The 20,314-nt window shown below is 45.7% G+C and overlaps 2 protein-coding genes and 1 long non-coding RNA gene across 7 annotated transcripts in view; all 3 read right to left on the reverse strand.

Annotated features, from left to right (window-relative positions):
* Positions 1-1,029: 1,029 nt before the first annotated feature.
* LOC118228192 (adhesion G protein-coupled receptor G3-like) lies at positions 1,030-7,873 on the reverse strand. The gene is made up of 11 exons (XM_035419529.1): positions 7,788-7,873; positions 7,534-7,687; positions 6,937-7,059; positions 6,344-6,466; positions 6,201-6,240; positions 5,222-5,325; positions 4,889-5,007; positions 4,008-4,276; positions 3,183-3,285; positions 2,359-2,645; positions 1,030-1,594 (listed from the first exon to the last, which is right to left on the reverse strand). The coding sequence occupies exons 1-11, from the start codon at positions 7,844-7,846 to the stop codon at positions 1,521-1,523; spliced, it is 1,455 nt and encodes a 484-aa protein (XP_035275420.1). The 5' UTR covers positions 7,847-7,873; the 3' UTR covers positions 1,030-1,520.
* A 431-nt stretch (positions 7,874-8,304) lies between these two features.
* Positions 8,305-12,030, reverse strand: LOC118227343. Its single transcript, XR_004765254.1, has 3 exons — positions 11,889-12,030; positions 9,834-9,905; positions 8,305-8,388 (listed from the first exon to the last, which is right to left on the reverse strand). It is a non-coding gene; the product is annotated as an uncharacterized LOC118227343 (long non-coding RNA).
* Positions 12,031-12,960: 930 nt separating this feature from the next.
* Positions 12,961-20,314, reverse strand: part of LOC118227338 (adhesion G-protein coupled receptor G5-like) — a 16,968-nt gene continuing 9,614 nt past the window's right edge. For 4 of the 5 annotated variants that reach the window (XM_035417683.1, XM_035417682.1, XM_035417681.1 and 1 more), the window contains 7 exons: positions 19,641-19,686; positions 18,180-18,274; positions 17,377-17,492; positions 16,431-16,699; positions 15,389-15,491; positions 13,945-14,225; positions 12,961-13,383 (listed from right to left, as the gene is read on the reverse strand). In XM_035417683.1, coding sequence (XP_035273574.1) covers positions 13,019-13,383; positions 13,945-14,225; positions 15,389-15,491; positions 16,431-16,699; positions 17,377-17,492; positions 18,180-18,274; positions 19,641-19,686 — 1,275 coding nt within the window. In that variant the 3' untranslated portion in view covers positions 12,961-13,018. The remainder of the gene's footprint in view (positions 13,384-13,944; positions 14,226-15,388; positions 15,492-16,430; positions 16,700-17,376; positions 17,493-18,179; positions 18,275-19,640; positions 19,687-20,314) is intronic. The other variant, XM_035417684.1, reaches the window with a different exon arrangement.

Below are 20,314 nucleotides of genomic sequence, written 5' to 3' on the forward strand. Positions count from 1 at the left end.
ACGCCTCCCCTCTAAGTTTGTCATCTCAAGAATATCCTTTTGCATTGATGGTGTTATGAAGAGTTCAAATGCACACTTAATGTCTTGTACATGACTGCTAGCATATCTGGTGGGGGCTGGAACCATTTTGATGACATTAGCAGCACTAAGTCTACCCTGTCTTTCAACTGGGGATCCGAACCATAGTAGTTCTCCATTTTTGGAAGTGAACATGTCAGTTCTTGGTGGTTGAGAGATGACGGGTGTTTCTTGGGGGTTGAGAGATGACAGGAGGGTTTCTTGGTGGTTGAGAGATGACAGGACGGTTTACTGGTGGTTGAGAAACAAAAGGAGGGTCAGAATGTGGTATCTCAAAGGCTTCTTTCTCATCTTCAGAGGAGTATGTTGGTGGTTTGCATGATGCTAGGCTGGACTGGAACTTCATAATGTGCCGCTTAACATAATGGATGTGTTGCCAGCATAGAAAATTTAATTTGATTAAAATTAAGTAATTTTAATCAAAGCTGCAAGCACGGCAAGAGACAGTGGTACGGAGATTTGTTGAAATTTTGGCTTTTGCGCGTCGTCTCCAGTACCTGTGGTCAGGTGTGAAAACCACCATTATAGCTGGCGTAAAATATAAAACAATCGTACGTCACGCTGAATCTTAACGATACAACGTAACTGGGCAATCGTTAGTTCAATGTGCGGAAAGAGCATTTGCATTCGACATAGTTGGGTTACTGTAAAGAGTAGCGTTAACTGCACACCAAAATTGTATGCTCAGATCGTGACCTAGATTTTTCAACGTGCAGATTGCGTGACCACAGTCTCCGTCAATCAACTGCACGCACGAGCTCAGATGTTTCCGGTGACGTGTTCGCACTGCGCTGTTCTTTTACAGAAGCAAATTTCCATCGCACGTAGGCTCACAGGTGTCTGGGCGAGATTCTTAAGTAGTTACCAAATGTAAGTAATGACGAGTACTTGACTTAGCCAGACAGGTTTGTACAGTTAAGCTACAGCAAAAAAAAAACACAACAATACACATTCAATGAAATTATAAGATCATTTATTAATGCGAGTAATATCTAAAGTAGCCTAGTCGATAGTATAATGTTAATATGATGGAACAACCAGCTAGCGGCTTGTATGAATCCTCTACTTTGAGGCAATTCTTAAAGTTTTTTTTATTTTTATTATTTTTATTTTTTTTACAATATTCATGTAACTGCACACACAATCCTCCATTGATGCAACGCTCACTTTCCAGGGCTCCGAGTGTGACTAAAAATATCGGTCATCTCCATGGTAATAGTCAATAACTGGCCGTTCCACAAAAGTAGGACCTGTCTCCGTGGTATTGCGTGACCCTGGGTCAATAGTGGCCAATAACGGGGTTGAATGTATATTGACATTATTGTTCTTGCGGTGATATATAAAACATTTCTTCTCTTCTTCTTCTTTGGGAGAGGGCGTGGTTACGCACACGGGTTCATACTGGGACACTGCGGCTTTGGTGGTACAGGTGCGCATGACGCCTATGATGATTTTGAAGCCGCCTCTCTTTGGGCCTTCCTGGAGGTCCTGCAGATCCAGAGGAAAATAAAGAATCCTTTTGGGTGGAGGGGGGTGGGGTTAGAGAAACACAAGGGTTAATGGTGCCCGATCACCAGTAGGAATCGCAGATGCCCCGTACATACCCAAGCACCTGCTAGTCAGCTACTGCTAGTACCTAACACAGGGTATAAAGTCTAAGAACCGTTACAGTCCTTCACATCCATTGTTCAATGAAGTACAAAGTAATTTTATTCAACATGAAAGGAATACATTCTCTGAGTATTATGAAGGTGCGTTGTATATTGTGCATTGCATTGAGAACGCAGACTACTTGCTCCCATTTAGTGTCTTGTGGACTGAGTGAACCCCATATTTAATTGAAAAAAAAACATCTATGAATTGAATATTTATTATATGGACCAGACCATCTTTTAGGTCCTCAGCAAAGGATTTAGACTTTGTGTGCTCCCCCCCCACCCCAGTCACACCACACTCTCTCTCACTCTAAGTTCAAATTCAAGTTGCATTACTGGCATGAAATACAAATGTAATTATTGCCAAAGCATACATATAAATAATATGCAAAATAATAATAGTGACATTAAAATAATGATAGAGCTAAATGTGACTATATATAACAGCAACAACAACAATAGTAAATCAATAAATGTGTACCAGCGATCACTCTCTCTCTCACCCCCCTATCTTTCTCTCTCTCTCTCTCACTCACTCTCTCTCACCCCCCACAGCCCCTCTCTCTCTCTCTCTCTCTCTCTCTCCCCCCCCCCCCCCCCCTCTCATCAGTTGTGCCGTCCCTACCTTGCAGGGAGTTGAAGATGCAGAAGAGGTACTGCATGGGGATGCTGAGCGGTCCGTAGCTGAGGAAGGCCAGACCCCAGGTGGTGCCCAGCAGGCAGGTGAGGCCCAGCACGGTGCACACCTGCTTCCAGGGGACCGTTCTGCCCCTCTTCCCCTTCAGCCCGATCCTGCTCATCTGACATATCCTCACAGTCACGGTCAGCAGGATGCCATTGTTGAACAGGAAGATGAGCGCGAAATAGGTGATGTTCAGCCCATAGAAATACCACTCCTCTGTGATCCAGCAGCTTAAGGGGGGGGGGGGGGGGGGGGGGGAGGGGGGAGGTCATTCAGTGTTCTAATTGGTTAAGTGAAAAGGCTCCATCATCTATCTGCTAAGGTGTGTGTTCTGAATGTTTTCATTGGTGCTCTGATTCATTCATTCATCCCTTGTTTCAGTCACAAGTAATGTATTAAACTGGCTGATCACACTCCGAGTTTAAATCTACAGATCTGCTCAAAATATGTTATTTTTTTCTAACCCTGTTCTATGACATTGCTAACGTAATGAATATGGTAACATTAAGCCTATTTTATTCAGACGAGACTTTTTATTCCTGTTTCTACATGAAAACAACAAAGTTCTTATGCTGCCCACTACTGGGGAACACTGGTATCGGTTATTTCGATACCATGGGCCTGATTCGCTAAGACCTTTAGCAGGTGCAAAGCCGTTTAGCACACACAAAAACTAATAACACAACCAATGATTGGTGCAAAACAAGTAGCATGGGAAATCATTGGTCATGGCCCATGCAGTCATTGCCCCCCCCCCCCCCACTCACAGTGAGCTGGTTGAGTTCCCCAAGGTTATACTCTTCAAGCCATAAAGCTCGTTTGGGTGGCTTTTAAATCCGAATGAAATTCCAATGACCAGAGCAGGGACGCCTGGAGAAAAGAAAAGAACAGAAAGGACAAGCAGGAGAGCAGCGACCGATTAGCGACCAGCTTGACGTTGTCCGCGAGAGCAGCGTTGCCACTGTGGACGCCCGTCCGTCTGCTTCCAAACACGGACACGACGTGAAGCATCATTCTGGAAAAGTGTGGAAAAGCGGTAGCCGGCGTTCAGCTGCGTCTGGGTTTCTGCGGTGCTTGAGCATGTAGATGTAATGTAGCGGGAGGCACAGAACATTTTATTAAAAAAAATTTTTTTTCTTCTTCATTCGGCTGTTCCCAATCGGGGTCGCCACAGCAGATCATCCTGATCTGCATGTTTGATTTGGCATATGTTTTTTCGCCGGATGCCCTTCCTGACGCAACCCTCGCATTTATCCGGGCTTGGGACCGGCACTACGAACGACTTGCGCGTCCCCAGCGGCTGGGTTTTGGGGCATTGGTCGGGATACGAACCCTGGCCTCCGGCGTGGCAGGCGGGAGCTCTACCACTGGGCCACCAATGCCCCCAGAACATTTAATTAAATAAATAAGAACATAGTGACGTAGATGAAGGCGATTCTGTGTGGTCAGTCGTTCTTTGGCGATACAGTGGCCCAAATTCAGACTTTTTTTTTTTTTTTTTTGGAGGGTTAGTCAGACTTTAGCGACGCGGCGGCGGCGGCGCAGGCGACGCAGAGCGGCGGGTGTCGCGGTCGGTCGCGGGCGGCGCTCACCCCAGCCGATGACGGACAGCTTGGCGACGTACGAGCGGACGTAGGTGTTGAACACCCGGACGATGAGCAGGTAGAGGTGCAGCGCCTCGATGGCCATCCAGGTGAAGCTGCAGAGCAGGCCGTAGTGCATGAGCAGGCCCACGAACAGGCACAGGGGCATGATGTTCGTCCTGGCCAGCGACTCGTTCAGCAGGAAGCTGCCGTTGAGCAGCAAGAGCGCGCCGCTCAGCGAGACGTGGATGGAGGCGGAGTGGTCCTGCGAGGGGTTCCTGCCGGGGTGAGGATTGGGGGGGGGCAAAGGGGGGGGGGGGGGGGTGGAGCTGTGTTCAATGAAAGTGGGGTAGACCTACAGTACGTTACATCACAATTATTTGGCAGACACTCTTATCCATGGATGGAGGCGGAGTGGTCAGTGTCACTCCCAGGAATACAACAAATGCAGTATCACCAATAAGGCACAGAGGCACCATTTATTATCACTAAATGTAATATTAACAGCCAACGAAACACTCTGCCTTGTGAAAGAAAGAAGGTACCGTTAGGCAGACGAACAGGCTATAGCACTATCCGAAGGGAAAACATCAAGGAAGGAAAGAGAAAAAGAAAGAATATAAGTGGAGGGGATGAGGGGAGCAGGCGCAGTCAGAAGAGGTGAGTCTTCAGTCTTCAGGGGTGTAGTGGGTGTGTGGGGGGGGGGGGGGTACCAGAGCCCCAGAAACAGTAGAATGAAGAGGTCTGGATGGTGAGGTGCGTAGGGTCTGAAAATCTTTTGAAAATATGGTGAAGCCGTCCCATAGGCTAGCACCGAGGGTTTTTGAATTTGATGCAGCGTAACTCAGCGACGGAGCGGGACACATTTTCGGGGGGGGGGGCGCGCGAACCTGATGAAGACGTAGGTCAGGACGGAGACGGCGCTAAAGAAGGCAGACAAGCCGGAGCCCACGTAGCTGATGACGGACAGGATCTGCCAGGTCCTCCAATCAATGCTCTCCGCTGGGACCTTAGAGCGGGAAAAAAAACAAACCGGGATGGGTGGAGAGGCACAGTTATACTGCTTGTTTCATTTCTGATTGATTGAGTTATTGATTGATTTATTGATTGAGTTATTGATTGATTTATTGATTGATTTACGGATTAATTTATTGATTGAGTTATTGATTGATTGATTTATTGAGTTATTGATCGAGTTATTGATTGCTTGATTGGATGCTCACCAGGAGCACCGCGAAAGGAGTCATGTGGTCACAGGCGCACAGCACGCCCCCTTCGTCCACAGTGGTACTGCAGCCCCGCTTGCCCCAGGTTGAGTGTTCTCCGCCTGAGTGCAAAATACGGAGTCAGTCACTTGCGATGTTCTCCCAGATACGCGAGATGATCGTGCTCCCTCATTGGGTCTCTGCGTACACACAACGGGGCAGACTCATCAAAATTTTACGGAGCTCTCATGGAGAGGTCTGGTAGTTGGGTAGGTGTGTACAGTGGCGTAGGTTTCGTTTGAACATTGGGGGGGAAAAGTAATCTAATTAATTAATTAATACAAATGAATACAAGTGATTTATACCCTTTTAGTGAAAGGGTGCATTTTGAACGAATTAATTTTTTTTTTTTAATGAAATAAATTTGGCACCAAATGTGGTGCTGCACTTATCCAATTCCCACCCTAATTTGGAATGTCCAATAATCTGCAACTACAGCTGCGTTCATGCACCAACACCGCCACCTATTCCTAGTAGAATGTCTACTCGGTTCACGGTTCACCTCTCAAGCGGGCCGTTGCCTGCTGCTTCCCTTCACACCGCAGACTACAGCTACAGCTGAGCAAGCTCAGAGCAGGGTCGGAGGAAGCCCTTTCAAATGTGGCTTTAGCACGCAGCCTGCGGGCGCCCGTTCAGCCAGTGGGGGGCGCTAGACAGTGAGCAAACATGGACCCTTAACCCTTCCCATACACCGGGCGCGGCAATCACCAGTTGCGCAAATAGGTCTATGGAGCTGCCAGCCACAGTCAGTACTGCCATGGCCTGGGTTTCGCTCCGAGACCGTGGGGCTCGTCCTTGTGCCACAGTACGGTGCCTTAACCGTAGCAGCCACCCAGCAGCCCCATGCCTAAGGGGTTTTAAACTACGTCTTACACGACGCAGTGGCGATATATCCTGCCTCAAGACATAGAAACGGCGTCTGCCGAAAGACACTCACCCGACTCGTCGTAAAACTGGCACTCGAAGGCATGAACTTCCTGTGAAAAGACACGAACGTGAGGGTGGAGACATGCCCGGTGACCCCCTGAGGACGGAGCACCGAACTGGACCGGAAACAAAAAACCCAGCGGAGACACTTGCCGGATCAATGGACGTGTTGAAGACGGGGAACCTCATCCGAAGCGGTTCCTCCAGCTTTGCCGCGCGCTCTTCTTCCAGCAGCTCTACCCGGATCAGCATGGTCCAAGGGCTCTCGGTGCCGAACTGTGCGTACGGGTTGGAGAAAACGGGTTGATTTTAACGGTGCCCAAAGACATCAATACGTCTTTCCTGTGTCAAAAAAATTGTTTCAATACACACATATTTTTTTTTTTTTTTTTTTTTTTAAAGGCCGTAATTCCTGGCCGGATCACCCAATATGGATGTGAATAGTTACCCACAAATTAGAGCAGGTGGTCTGCACTTTTGACCTTATATTCAAAAACAACAAAAATAGTTTCTCTGTCCAAATGCTTGTGGACTGCACAGTATATACAGTTTGTTGCACGCAGATGTGTGTGTGTGTGTGTGTGTGTGTGTGTGTGTATTGAGGGGAAGTTTTTGGCCCCCAGGGGTGTGCCCTTTTTTATAGTTTTAACTGTTTTTGTGTTGAGTTTATTTTGAGGCCTCCAACACCAAATTTGGGAAATGGTGAAATGCTAAGGCTTCAGGAGCGACAGTGCAAGGTAGCGTACCAAGAACTGCTTTGAAGTGTTATACGCCACTACCGCCACTTTCCGTTTCTCCTCTGAAGTACTCTGGAAGATCTTGGTAGGTATCCATGTTTGTGGTGTACAGTTCAGGTGTTCATACGACAGCTGTGGGAAATTAGAATTTTAGCAAAATATCTCAAAATGGAAAAAAAAATAAAAAATAAAAAAACTGCACGAGTGTTCACCAAGACAGCTTTCTTCATCTAGCACCTACACCGTCATGGGAGGCCCAGGTGAAAGCGCATGCTCAGCTCCTCTTATAGCAGCCAGTAGGGAGTACCCTCGGCTTGTAACAAAGCACCCAGACCTCCTCTGTTGATAAACAGGACGGAGTGTAGCACAGTGGATAAGGAACTGGCCTTGTAACCGAAAGGTCGCAGGTTCGATTCCCGGGTAAGGACACTGCCGTTGTACCCTTGAGCAAGGTACTTAACCTGCATTGCTTCAGTATATATCCAGCTGTATAAATGGATACAATGTAAAGTGCTATGTAAAAAGTTGTGTAAGTCGCTCTGGATAAGAGCGTCTGCTAAATGCCTGTAATGTAATGTAATGGACTAAACAATCAAGAGTCCTTACCAGGGGAGCATCGATGTTCATGTAGCCCTCAGTCAGGTTCGGCCTGCTCAAGTTCGCCTTGGTCACTTTCACCGCTATGTCGGTCAGGTTGTAGACGATCTCCTCTCCCTCGTAAGGAGTCTCCAGTAGCAATCTGATCAGGGCTCGCTCAGTTCTGCGCAAACACAAAAGCGTCGCACCGTCAGTCGCCGCCGCGGCTTCCTCGGAGCGGCGCGATTGGCCGTCGATTTTTCGATCTTCCATTTGCTACTCACCCTATGTAGGCTCTCTTTACTTCTGCACGGTCAAACAGGTTGCTGCACATGTTTTTCATATTCAACACCCTTTTTAAATTTTTGGCTCCCGGAAGCCTTTGGTTCTGTGCTCTGTTTAATAAAGCCCTGAATGGATCACCCAAGCACTTGGTGATTTCACAGTCCAATGAACCTGGGTGAAAATAAGGTGGGCAGGTCATATGGGATTCATGTTAATACGTCACAAAAACCATCAGTGATTTTGCTTTACATGACCTGACAGTCATTGGCACTCTAGGATGTAGAGATCTCAGGCTTAGCGCTTAGATTTGAATAACAGAAGAAGAAAAAAATACACTGAAAGGTATCATACCAGCTGTGATATTGAAGGCATTGGATCCGTTATATGCTGAAATTTCATCTTCGGTTAGGGTTAGGGTTAGGGTTAGGCTTTTATTTGCAGTGCAGTTTCCAGAAACATTGACATTGGCACATTCCACATAACAAGACACATTCCCCCATTTGCAGCTGAGTTTCCCTTTCGGACTGTCAATGATGGCGATGTCATGGAATACCTTCAAAGATATCTCACTGGTGTTCTTATTAAAATTAATAGTCAGATCTGTTGGAATTAAAGGAAAATAATAATGGAATCAAGCTGACCAGAGTAGTAGCACAGGACTGTGCAAAAATGTATTGTTGTATATTTCTTATGCAGAATTGAAATTACTTGGATTTGGTTTTCATACACTCCACGTCATACAAAATCTCAGTGCTAAATCAACTCTGATGGTGTTGATTTTGCTTAAATCAAGTTAACACTCAAGATTTTACCAAGTACATTAAGCATTTGGCTGTTTCTGACTCCATTAACTTATTTCTACATAAATACAAACAGAGTTTGCAGCACGTTATCTATTTCTGTTGATTTATTCTTACGCTACCCATGGCCATAGCTACGACTCCTAAAGTCCAATGTATTTTGTTCAATGGTTGGAGCTGGTGAAGGCCAGTTGTATGAAAAATGTTTTAGCAACAGTGATATATGTAAGCTGTTTCCCATTTAATGTGATGTACACTGAGATGTATACGTACACAGTACCGCTGGCTGAAATATATGTTATCACCACATATGTTATCTCATGAAGACACTGTTCTACTTCTGTTCTGTGCAGTGCGCGAATGTGCTCTAACCACAATGTTAATGCTGCTCAGTTCACTTTCTGGAGTTTTAAAAAATATTATTTGTGATTTAGTGTATGCAAGATACAAGACTGCCACGCAACCAGGTTGGTGGAATTTGATTCCAGTGCAGCTGGAAGGCTCCCCCAATCACATGGTCCCGGGTTTGAATCCCGGCCTGGGCTTCCGGGGAAATCTAGAATCCTGCTTCCTCCCACAGTCCAAATTGGGGAAGCCTGCTGCGATTGGCAAACTGTTCAGGGCGTACTCCTGCCTCTTGCCCAATGCACGCTGGGATAGGCTCCATCACCGAGAAGGAATGAATTGCCGGCAGAAAAATAAAACACTTTTATTTTTTTCTCTTTAAAACTGTGAACGAACGCTATGAAATGAAGGCGTTCGCTTGCATGGCATCTGGAAACATCCCGTCACAGTACAAGCTGCTTTGGACTCACTCAGAAGTGTATTTTCCTACTTTGAACTACAAACCCAACCATGCCCTTTGAACTACAAATCCAACCATGCCCATTGAACTACAAACCCAACCATGCCCTTTGAACTACAAATCCAACCATGCCCTTTGAACTACAAACCCAACCATGCCCTTTGGACAACAAACCCAACCATGCCCTTTGAACTACAAACCCAACCATACCCTTTGGACTATAAACTCAACCATGCCCTTTAAACCACAAACCCAACCATGCCCTAACCCCAGCAGTTGTAAAGCTGGTCAGACATTTGAAAGTTCACACTAAAATTGAAATTGTTTTTTTTTTTTAACTCCAGAAAGTGAACTTTCCCTTTAACTGCTTTGGGGCTTGTAATGATATAGATATAGATCTCATGTATTATTATTATTATTATTATTATTATTATTATTACCTTTAGCCACCACTGGCAGAAAGAGTACAATTAGGGGAAGTGTCCAATGGATCATCCTGCTTGCTGACGCTCCTGTGAAACAGTGGGATGACAGTTACATTTCTTAGCTGAATCCTCACACACGAGCATCAGCCAATCAATCAAACAAAACTTTATTTATAAACAGATTCTATACAAACACTTACAGTACAGAGTTCTGCTCCTTTAGATTTGTTTTATCTTGCTTTTCTTCATAAATCATAATTGTAGTTCTGATTTTCTTTCCATCATGTGGTCTTTTCTTTTTATCTTTTTACTGCCAATTGTAATCACATCTATTTTGTACATAATTAATACAACTCGTGATTCCTTATATCATCAAATTCTCCACTGAATTTGACACAATGATAATATTTACGCAATATACAAGATGACAGGCTCGTGGTTGAGGTTAGTTTAAGCTCTACCAGTGGCAACTGATTTCAACTTTGCTTAAATGAGACATAGCCTATGTTGACTCAATGGCAAAATAATAGTAGGTTAATAATATTAAGATATATCGTTTTGAGTATGAATAGTCTATTATCAAAGAAAAAGAAAGGCCAAAACTATTAAGACTGACACTAGAATTTAAAAATAATTGTACAAAGAAGACTAGACTACAAAGTTCACATCAGAACAACAGATAGCAAACTAAATTAATGTTATGAGTTGGTTGCACTCATCCATAACATCATTTTTTTTTAATGATGCGCCTGTATCACATAGCAGGATCACGAAATTAGCTGGACAACTGCACAGAGTAAAACCCGGAATGTCCCATTACTTCAGTCCATGTTCCAGACTTGGGACAGTTCCGGGTTTTACTCAGTGCAGTTATCCTGCTAACTCCATAAACGGTGCCAGGGCATTTTGCGAGCAACACGACAGTCAAATCGTAAATGGACACTACCGTAGTCTGCCATTATCAGATATATGCGGTGAGGATGTGCAGGATCAGCTGATGATAAAATGCAAAACAGGTGAATAATCCTGCAGCGGGCGAATCGCGGTTTGGCTATTTGCAAAATGCGGGCAGACTGACAGCTTCCAGCAACGGTTGGTACCACAGGCACCCGGACATTAGTGCAATCACCACTGTTCCTGGAGATCCACTGCCCTGTAAGTTTTCGTTTCAAACCTAATTTGGCACACCTGATTCTAATAATTAGCAGCTCAATGAGATCTCCAGCTGCTGAATGACGTGTGCTTTGTTAGGGTAAGGGTGAAAACCTACAGTACGGTAGATCTCCAGGAACAGGGTTGGGCAGCCCTGATCTAGGGTACCTAGGGCAATGAGAAGATTGTTCGTTGCTAGAGCAGCTGTCAAAAAAAAAACAGCAGGAGCCCCGGCCTATCAGTGACCTCGTTTTATGTCCCTTTTTATATCACGCATATTCGACTATTCTTGGCAAATCTGGCAAGATAGCCAAACTGTAACTGTAAAATGGCGTTGATGGCTGCAGTTTAAACAACAGAAATCGGATATGGATCCATTTGTCCAATTCCGATTTGAATTTGACAATTGTTAGTCTCGCGGCCCGTGTTTAAAGGGTTCAAATAACAGATTTTCAAGTCTCCACGAGTACTAGCGGCGCTCGCGACAGCCTATGCCCAACTGGTGAACTAAACACGCAATACTACACAACACATAGATCGAGTGTTAACAGTCCGCCGTATGTATTAGATATACACGAATAAACCTGATTTCTCAACCGTACTGGATCTGTCTGTAGACAAGGCCCGTCACTTAAAAAATGTTCCATAAGTTCTGCACTTGATCACATCTCATCACCAGAGGTGGAAAGTCCAGGTTCCAAATGTACAAGCCTTCCCAGTATTTTTGTTCCAGTCACCCGGATTTGCTCAATTAGCACAATTCTTCAGCTAAGAGAACTGATTCGTGAAATCAGCTGGCTGAGTTCATGGGTGGTAGAAACGCGTTACAGGACTTCTACTTTCTCACCCTTGGACTTTCCATCTTTTCTCACCTTCACCCCATCTACAAACAAAGGTAAAAACGCCCGCAGGCCTTACTTCGAACTAGAGGGGGACGGCGCGTTCCTCTTCGGATCCCTCTTGAGACTGAATCATAGAGGCGGAACTGATGTGTTCTGTTCGCACGATGCAAATCCCATTTGTTAAATGCAAATCTGAGAGTTCTGTATTTCCAATAACTAGCTGACGTCACGCTTCAGTATTGCGCTCATGTGGATAAAATGTATTAGGTAAATTTATTTATTATTTATTTATTTATTTGAATACGTACTACTCAATGCATACTGTAATAAAATCAGGGTTGGGGGTCAGTTAAATTTCTGTCAATTGCGCAAATTAATTTAATTTCAGAATGTCCATGAGAAATGTTCATACTGCTCTATGAGAATTTTTCAGTTAGTTCCATGAATTTCAATTAAATCTTCCCACTATTTATTTGTATTAACTTATTCAATATTTGATGTAAATTTGGGGCGATGATCATACCCAGAATGGATCAAAAACACATAAATTCACTTTACTGAAAGACATTTAACAGATAACAACAATAACTAACCTTTAAATGATCAGAGCATTTTGTAGCACTGGAGAGTTTTTTGGCACATATTATAATTCAATAGAAAATAATACAGTAGTAATTATACAATGTATACTGCTACGTAAAAGGGTCGTGTAAGTCGCTCTGGATAAGAGCGTCTGCTAAATACCTATAACATAACAACATATGTAGTCGCCCTATATTTTCAGTGATGGTATATGGTGGAGTTTTTCTTTGGCAAGAGCTGAAATATCCTCCTAACTGAGCCATTTCTATATCAGTCTTCAGCAGTCACTGTATTGTGGTGTCTAAACATTTCAACTAGTGTTTCAAGGATTACGAATTACGTGCAGGTTGTCCGGTTGACTCAGTGAGCGCTGGATAGATAAGGATGTATACGTATCAGTTTTTTAAAGTCATACACACACACACACACACACACACACACACACACTGTCCTTAAAAAAAAGTCTGAAAAGTCAATTCCAGGTGCACATTCCCTAAACAGCCAGAGTGAATTCAACCCTTACAGGTCTGCTAATGCATGTACAAAAAAAAAAAAAAACATACAAAAACATTTTCATACTGTGCTCTTTATTTAAAAAAAAACAAGGATTAAAGTAATATTAATTTATTGGCTGAAATGAACGTTGTCGTGTGGAAGGCTCGGTGATTTTGGGCGCAGGTTCAGAGAGCGGTCGAGGCGGTCTTTTTGGCGTGGCCCGGCTCTTGGCCCCCCTGGCCCCCCCGGCCGCCCCGGCTCCCGGGGTCCTGCCGGAGCATGTGCTTGCTCTGGGAGTCTGTGGATCTGGTGGCCTGCGAGTCCCCGCCGGGGGCGGCGGCGCCGGACCTCTGCCTGGAGACGCACATCCACAGGCCGACGAAGAAACCTGAGGGCCGGCGGGGGAAACAGGGCGGAGCGGGAATCTAAGGGGCGAGCGTCGCGTCCGTTCCTCAGCAGCGTCCCGTCCCACCGATGATCCAAAGCCCCCCCCTCTGCCCTCCGCCCCCACCGCCCCCACAGATATGGCCTCAAAACACAATGATCATTCCCTGTCTAATGGCACACAATGATACAATATTCCATGTGAAGTACGATTGCTGCATGAATTCCATTTCTACTACTACTACTACTACTAATAATAATAATAATCATAATAATAATATTAAACAACTTGGTTGAATGCTTTACGACTACAACAAACCAAGAATGTTTCATACTTTGGGAGCCTGCTCTAAAAATTGACCAGAAAAAAAGCCAAGCCAGCCCTGATTTTAGATTAGCTTTCTGGGACACACAGTAGGCCCTGAGGAGATGTGTGAATGAGCAGAGCACAGTGGTTTTACTGAGTCCACAATGCCACGTTCAGTTTTGTTTTCGGGCTGCAAGTGCCATTTGTGATGAGTAGAACTGGACTGCGGTGGCAGTTTGGCTGCACGGACGCAGGGCTCACTGGGCACGTCGAGGCGTCTTTGGGGGGGACACGGGGATGGAACACGGAGGCGCTGTGGCGCTGTCCCCCGCCCCCCCCCTCGGCTACCCCCCCACACACTCACCTTGCAGCGAGTTGAGGATGCAGAACAGGTAGAGGGCGGGCGTGGGCGGCAGGGGTCCGAAGGAGAAGAAGGCCAGGCCCCAGGTGATGCCCAGCAGGCAGCCGATGCCCAGGACGGCGCAGACGTCCTTCCGGGCGCGGCTCCTCCCCCCGGGCATGCGGTCCCTTCGCAGCGCCAGCATCAGCCGGCACGTCAGCGCCAGCATGACCAGGCTGCACGCCCACACCAGGCCGCAGAACGCCAGGTTGAACCGCCTCACCGCGCTGTCCTGCAGGAAACAGCTGCGGTCCAAGGGAAAGAAGGAGGAGAGTCACCCTCAAACACATTACACACACACACACACACATGCCCATACACGCACACACGCACGCATGCACACACACACACACACACACACCTGCGCGCACACACGCACACACACACACACTCACACACACCTGCGAGCACACACACACACACGCACACGCACACGCACACAACCATACACACAGACCTATACAGGCTGTTCAGTAGACCGTTTCTTCTCCATTTTTTCCAAACCACAGCATCTGAAGGGGCTTTATTCAAATGAGGTGGGTGACTCAGAGAAAACTCAAAGCATCGCGGCTACTCTGAGCAAAACGCACGTCGCGAGCAGCACAAAGCGAGTTTTGTGTTGTTTCTCGTTTGCACACGCCGGTGCCACACTCCTGGCATCATTATTCAAAACAGATCCAGCGAAGCACTGCGGGCACCAGCCAGCGAACGGGCAACATTTGAACAGGGCTCTTCTGTCCTCTGCGCCATTTTCCAACGGCAGACCAGAGGAGCACCGGGAAAATAATAAATACTCATTTGCGTTCTCTTCATTTGCATTAGTTCCCTTCTCCTTTAGGTTTTCGTGTCTCCATGGGGGGGAGAGCAGGACATCAGCGGGCACGGGCGAAGAACTGGCATCACAGGAACTCACACGGTTCTGCTTTCATCTGATGATTCTGCAGGCTCGGCAGACATTTTTCACCTACACTATTTCTGGTTCTGTATTCTGTTGCTGTTTTCTGGTGCTATGTTACAGTACAGACCCGTAGCAACGTTTTAGTTAACTGTATATTCGTACTGAAACAATAGGAGAATGCATGTACTGCGCACATATAACTATGTTAAAAGTAGTTCCAGTGGCTAAATTTGTTGAGGCTTGTTGAGAAGATATGATTTTGCTTGCATTACTGGTGGAAGCACAGACATTTTAGCCCTTTAAGGTGTAACAATATTAATACATAATTAGAATGTTCTTAACTGAACACTGATGCAACAATCACTACTGGTAAGAAAGCAGAGTTCTAGAACACTGACTTAGAATTGTGAAGACATTGTAGAAAAACCAACTCCTCAAAGGGCTTTTTTTTTGCAGAGAACAAACTGGGTGCAGTATGGTGATAGGGGAGGGAAAGAGGGGGTGTCTCACATTTGGGCAGAGGAGGTGCTGTTATCAGTGGAGGGAAGGGTCACGCGCTGGTAAATGTCTCTGTCGATGATGAGGATGACGGCCACGACTACAGCAGGGACACCTGAAAAGACGGCAGCAGTCAACGGAAGCCTCTGCAGACCACGCCCACCATGATTTCCACTGGAACTCCAACCATAGAATCTCTTCACAGAGCGGAACACTCTGTGGAATCATTACAAATTCAGCCCACCAGGGGGCAGAATTTCTCCAAATTACAACACATCGACAGTCTCCACTTCAACAACGGATGATAAGATGCATCTGTGGTTCAGTGCTTGTGTGACAGAGGTAGAGCGAGTGTTTGTGTTTCTTTATTCAATGAAAATAAACAAACACAAAACATAGTTCAAGGCTTGTGTTTGGAACACAGAAACAGTTGCAGCTGTGTGAAAAGTGTCAATGATCGAACAAGAGGAATAAAGGCAAAAAAAGGGTCTCCCCCATTGTTTACCTCAACAATAATAAAATATGAATAAAATTGTTGTGAGAACACCAACAGTGACTGGATACTTTCTGGTTACTCCTTGACTAATATCCACTGGGAACTCAGAAGTACAGTTAATCCACCAATAAATATAAAGTCTACACCACTCATAATTGGCCTTGTTCCACTAGTTGTTACCATGGTACTCTCTGATTGGTGGAGCTCCCTCACATGTCAACAAAACTGCCTAACCTTGGCTTACCGTACCTCTACAGTGTGGTCATTCGTGGGGCTTGCAGGGTGATGACTGGCAGCCATGCTCTTGCCTCCTGCCGTTCGTTTTTAGAGGTGCATATGCAGAAGAACAACTGAGCTCCTAACTGTCTAGTGCCCAAGCGATGTGCAATGAGCAGGTATCTCCCGGTGTAGGAACTGAATGGAGAACTCACCCAGCCCACCTGGCCCAGGGTGAGCAGGTATCTCCAGGTGTAGGTGCTGAATAGAGAACTCACCCCAGCCCACCTGGCCCAGGGTGAGCAGGTATCTCCTGGTGTAGGTGCAGAAGAGAGAACTCACCCCAGCCCACCAGGCCCAGCTTCAGCAGGTATCTCTTGACGTAGATGTTGAAGACGCGGACCAGCAGCAGGTACAGGTGGAAACCCTCGATGGCCGTCCAGGTAAAGGTGGCCAGGAGGGAGTAGTGGAGCATGACGGCCAGGTAAACGCAAGGGCCAGAGACGGGCAGCGACGCTATCAGCTGGCTGGGCAGGAAGTGGATGTTGAGCATGATCAGGGCCACGACCAGGTTGAGGTGAACCTTCGGCGATGCGTCAGCCAGCATTCTCCTGTGGAAAGAGAGAGGGGGGGGGGGGGGGGGGGCGGGGGGGAGAGAGAAGAAAAAACAATGGACAACCGAGAAAGAGGGAAAGCCAGATGAGAAAGAGTGAGTGTGAAAGTAAGCAATTGTAACAAACGCAGACGGAAACAAATCAAAACGCTAACGAACGCTATTGCATGTTACTGTGCAATGAATTAACCATTCAAGTTGAAAGATCACCAATGACACTGTAATGCTGATGTAATACACTACTGGTAATCTGAGTTCTAGGACACTGACTTAGAATTATAAAAAAAAACGCATTCCAAAAAACGGGAAAAAAAATTGCTCTTCAAAGGGTTAAGCTAGCTATATAATTCTGCATAACGCTATGGTGGGACGACGTCCAAAACTCCAGCCATTGAAAATTCAGCAGTGTCCCTCTGGAACACGGGGGAAATGGTTTGTCAGTGTCACTCCTTAAAGTAAATGTTTGCTGGGGGGGGGGCTACTAATAGCTGTTAGATCTGAAGTCGTTAACTAAATTGGAAACACAACAAAATGGACGACACTGCCCTGGCACAGAGCCCTGGGCCATGACCGAAACAGCTTACTTGCCTACTATTGAGTATTCAACTTGCATACTCAGTAGTAGGCAAGTAAGCAGTTTTTTGCACACGGCCCTATTCTGCTTCTCTTCCTCACCTGTCGCGGACGTACACGAACAGTGTGCCGACCAGGAAGAGGAGGGAGATGCTGCAGCCAATCAGAGTGATGTAGGTGAGAATGTTCCGGTCCCTCTCTGAAGTCTCTGGGTTCACCTGATGGAGTGATGAATAGTCAGTGCAGTGCAGTGTCTTACGAGAGAAAAAAAAATCACATCAGCCTGGGGGCGACGGTCTGTCTAAATGGTAAATGGTAAATGGACTGCATTTATATAGCGCTTTTATCCAAGGCGCTTTACAATTGATGCCTCTCATTCGCCAGAGCAGTTAGGGGTTAGGTGTCTTGCTCAAGGACACTTCGACATGCCCAGGGCGGGGTTTGAACCGGCAACCCTCCGACTGCCAGCCAATCGGTCTTACCTCCTGAGCTATGTCGCCTGTCTCTTGAGTGACAGGCCAAAGCAGGCCGCATTCTTCCTCCCACTGCTCACAACCAGAACATGAATATTGAATTTGAATACACGGAAGAGATATGCAAAAGAATTCCCTGAGGGGAGGAACGTTGCTCGTACTGCCAGTCATTCACCTTTCTATGACACTCGATTAAAATTGCATCTGCAGTGGTTATTCCCCTCTTCACACAGAAGGTCTGACCGTTCCAATCATCAGCTAAAACAGCTAAAAAATATCTATTTGTTTTATTTAAAAAAGGTGGGGGGGGGAGGACTGAGCAATACCCTTTCAGGGGGCCCACAACTCCTAGCTACGCCCCTGGAGTGTAGATAACGGTGTTGTGCAGCGACGGTGTTTTGGAGACATTTTGGCGATTTTGGGGACTCCTACCAGAAGCACGGAGAAATAGGTCAGGTGATCGCAGGAGCAGACGAGCCGCTCTTCCTCCCGCTTCCAGATGGTGAGGCAGCCGTCCCTGTGATAGGCTGAGAGCGGATGGGAAATGAGGGAAAATGGCCGCCGTGGCCGCCACCTGCGTCTGGTGTACTTTTTTTGGGCCGGACCGTAACAGCGGGGCCAGCCCTACAAACGCGAATGTCTGTGACTGAGTGAGTGACCGAGTGAGTGATGAAGTTACATTATTATTAAGATCAAAATACTTCACTGCCATATCAGCAAAAGCTGAGAGAGATTTGTTGTCGCAGTGCAGTTAATTCACATAATTCACATACAATGCACGCCATCTCATAACAAATCTTCGTCAAATAATCATTGCAGTTCACGGATTATCCCAAAGTAAATAAAAATATTTCAACTTAAATAGAATAAATAAACAAAACAAAAAATAAACAAAATGTCCAATAAAATCCAATAAGGTTCACAGACCCACCACCTAATCCTTTTTTGCTAAAACAGCCTTTGTTGAGTTTAAACAGCATAGAGGATAAGTTCTATTAGAGGTACGGCAGCGAACGCTCTTCAGCCTCTGAAGAGAAGGAAGTGGTTTAAGGAGATGGTTTGCTGAGCGAGAGGTGTCATAATTTTCTGAGCTTTTTTCAAAGCAGTGCGGTGACAGGTCAGATGCAACTGAGGGGAGATCTAGTCCAGTGATAGCTCAGCAGCTCTGCACAGCGCTCTCTCTAATCTGCTTCCTTTCGTGTGCCGTTCTGCGACCATACGGGACAGAAATATAAAATGTCAGTACGCTTCCGATGACAGCCCAACAAAAGTATAGCATCACCTCCTCGTAGTACCTCAGGCTCCCTCAGCCGTCTCAAAAAGCAAAAGCTTCTCATGGCATTTTAGTGCGAATTTAGCGCAGCGGAGTTGGTGTCGTTCTCCCACCTCGATGCGCTGCATTGTTCATTCCACAGGGAAAATGCACATCAATATTGTTTCTGCAAAACGTGCTAGAGAAAGGCCTTCACCTGCAGTTTGACCTGTAGCCCCGAGGCTGTGGGGGGGGGGGGAAGGGGGGGGGGGGAGGAGGAGAGGAGACTCAAACGCCACACACTGAGGAGGCAACGACACGCTAACCACTGCACCACCGTGCTACTCTAAAAGGACAGAAAGGCGTTCGCACACGCCCCACTATCTGACCCTGAGTAACAAGCGGTGACAGTTCTCCTTCCTTCTTCTAAAAACAACCTCCTTCCTTCAGAATTTAAATTAATTAAATTTAGGTAAAATATCATGGTCAATATCTTACAATCTAAAGGGAAGTGAGCATGGTGAAAGCATTGTGAAATTGCGAATGGGTGGGTAAGAACAGATCAACAAACGATGAAATCACATGCCTTTAGGCTATAAAATATCAGCGGGTTATTTCAATCGGTAATTTCCAGAACTTACCATTGGTGGAGAAATTTAAGAAGTGGCACTGTGGTAATTTACCCTCCTAGGAAGAAAAGAAAAAACTTAAACTAGGTCCACTCAAACAAAAGCCAGGAAATTAAAATATATTTTAAAGAGCTTATCCAACTGACTGTTCAAAGTAAGGACTCACACTGACTACATTGTAGAATCAGATATTGACCTTCAGCAGTTTAACAAAGAAATGCTCTCCCTGTGCCATTGTTAAAAATAATTAACTATTCTAATTTGCTATTTGTGTCAGCCTGTATTATATAAGGAATTATGGAGGACAGAGAAGCTGAGCATGTGACCAGGACCTGTAAAATAATTGGGCTTCAATCACAAAACTTTTCTTAAATTGTTCTTACTTTTGTTCTTAAAAAATATGGGATTCATGACACATGTGCAGGCCTTTGTTTTTGTGCGTATCCCAGGTGTATGAGATGATGAATACTGATTGTTCGTAAATTTTATGCACAATCCTGTTCATGTGATTAAAATAAGGAGACAGCCATAAACAAATCCAGATAAGAAAAAAAAATGACGAATGCCGAAATGTTCTTGGAAACGTTCTTACACACAGTTTACACACATGCATGAGATCGTGTGCATGTTTCGTGAATGAGGCCCATTTTGATTTGCACCTTTCTTGATTTGAAAGTGCTAATAGC

Source organism: Anguilla anguilla, chromosome 5, assembly GCF_013347855.1.
Source record: "Anguilla anguilla isolate fAngAng1 chromosome 5, fAngAng1.pri, whole genome shotgun sequence".
Taxonomy (NCBI): Eukaryota; Metazoa; Chordata; class Actinopteri; order Anguilliformes; family Anguillidae; genus Anguilla; species Anguilla anguilla.

Excerpts from the sequence above, each read along its gene's own strand:
- LOC118228192 (XM_035419529.1), bottom strand. The coding sequence starts at position 7,846 with ATGAAAAACATGTGCAGCAACCTGTTTGACCGTGCAGAAGTAAAGAGA. Across the intron at positions 6,241-6,343 it reads TCAACACGTCCATTGATCCG|GAAGTTCATGCCTTCGAGTG; the intron begins GCAAGTGTCTCC and ends GTCTTTTCACAG. Across the intron at positions 1,595-2,358 it reads CATCTTCAACTCCCTGCAAG|GATTCTTTATTTTCCTCTGG; the intron begins GTAGGGACGGCA and ends TCCACCCAAAAG.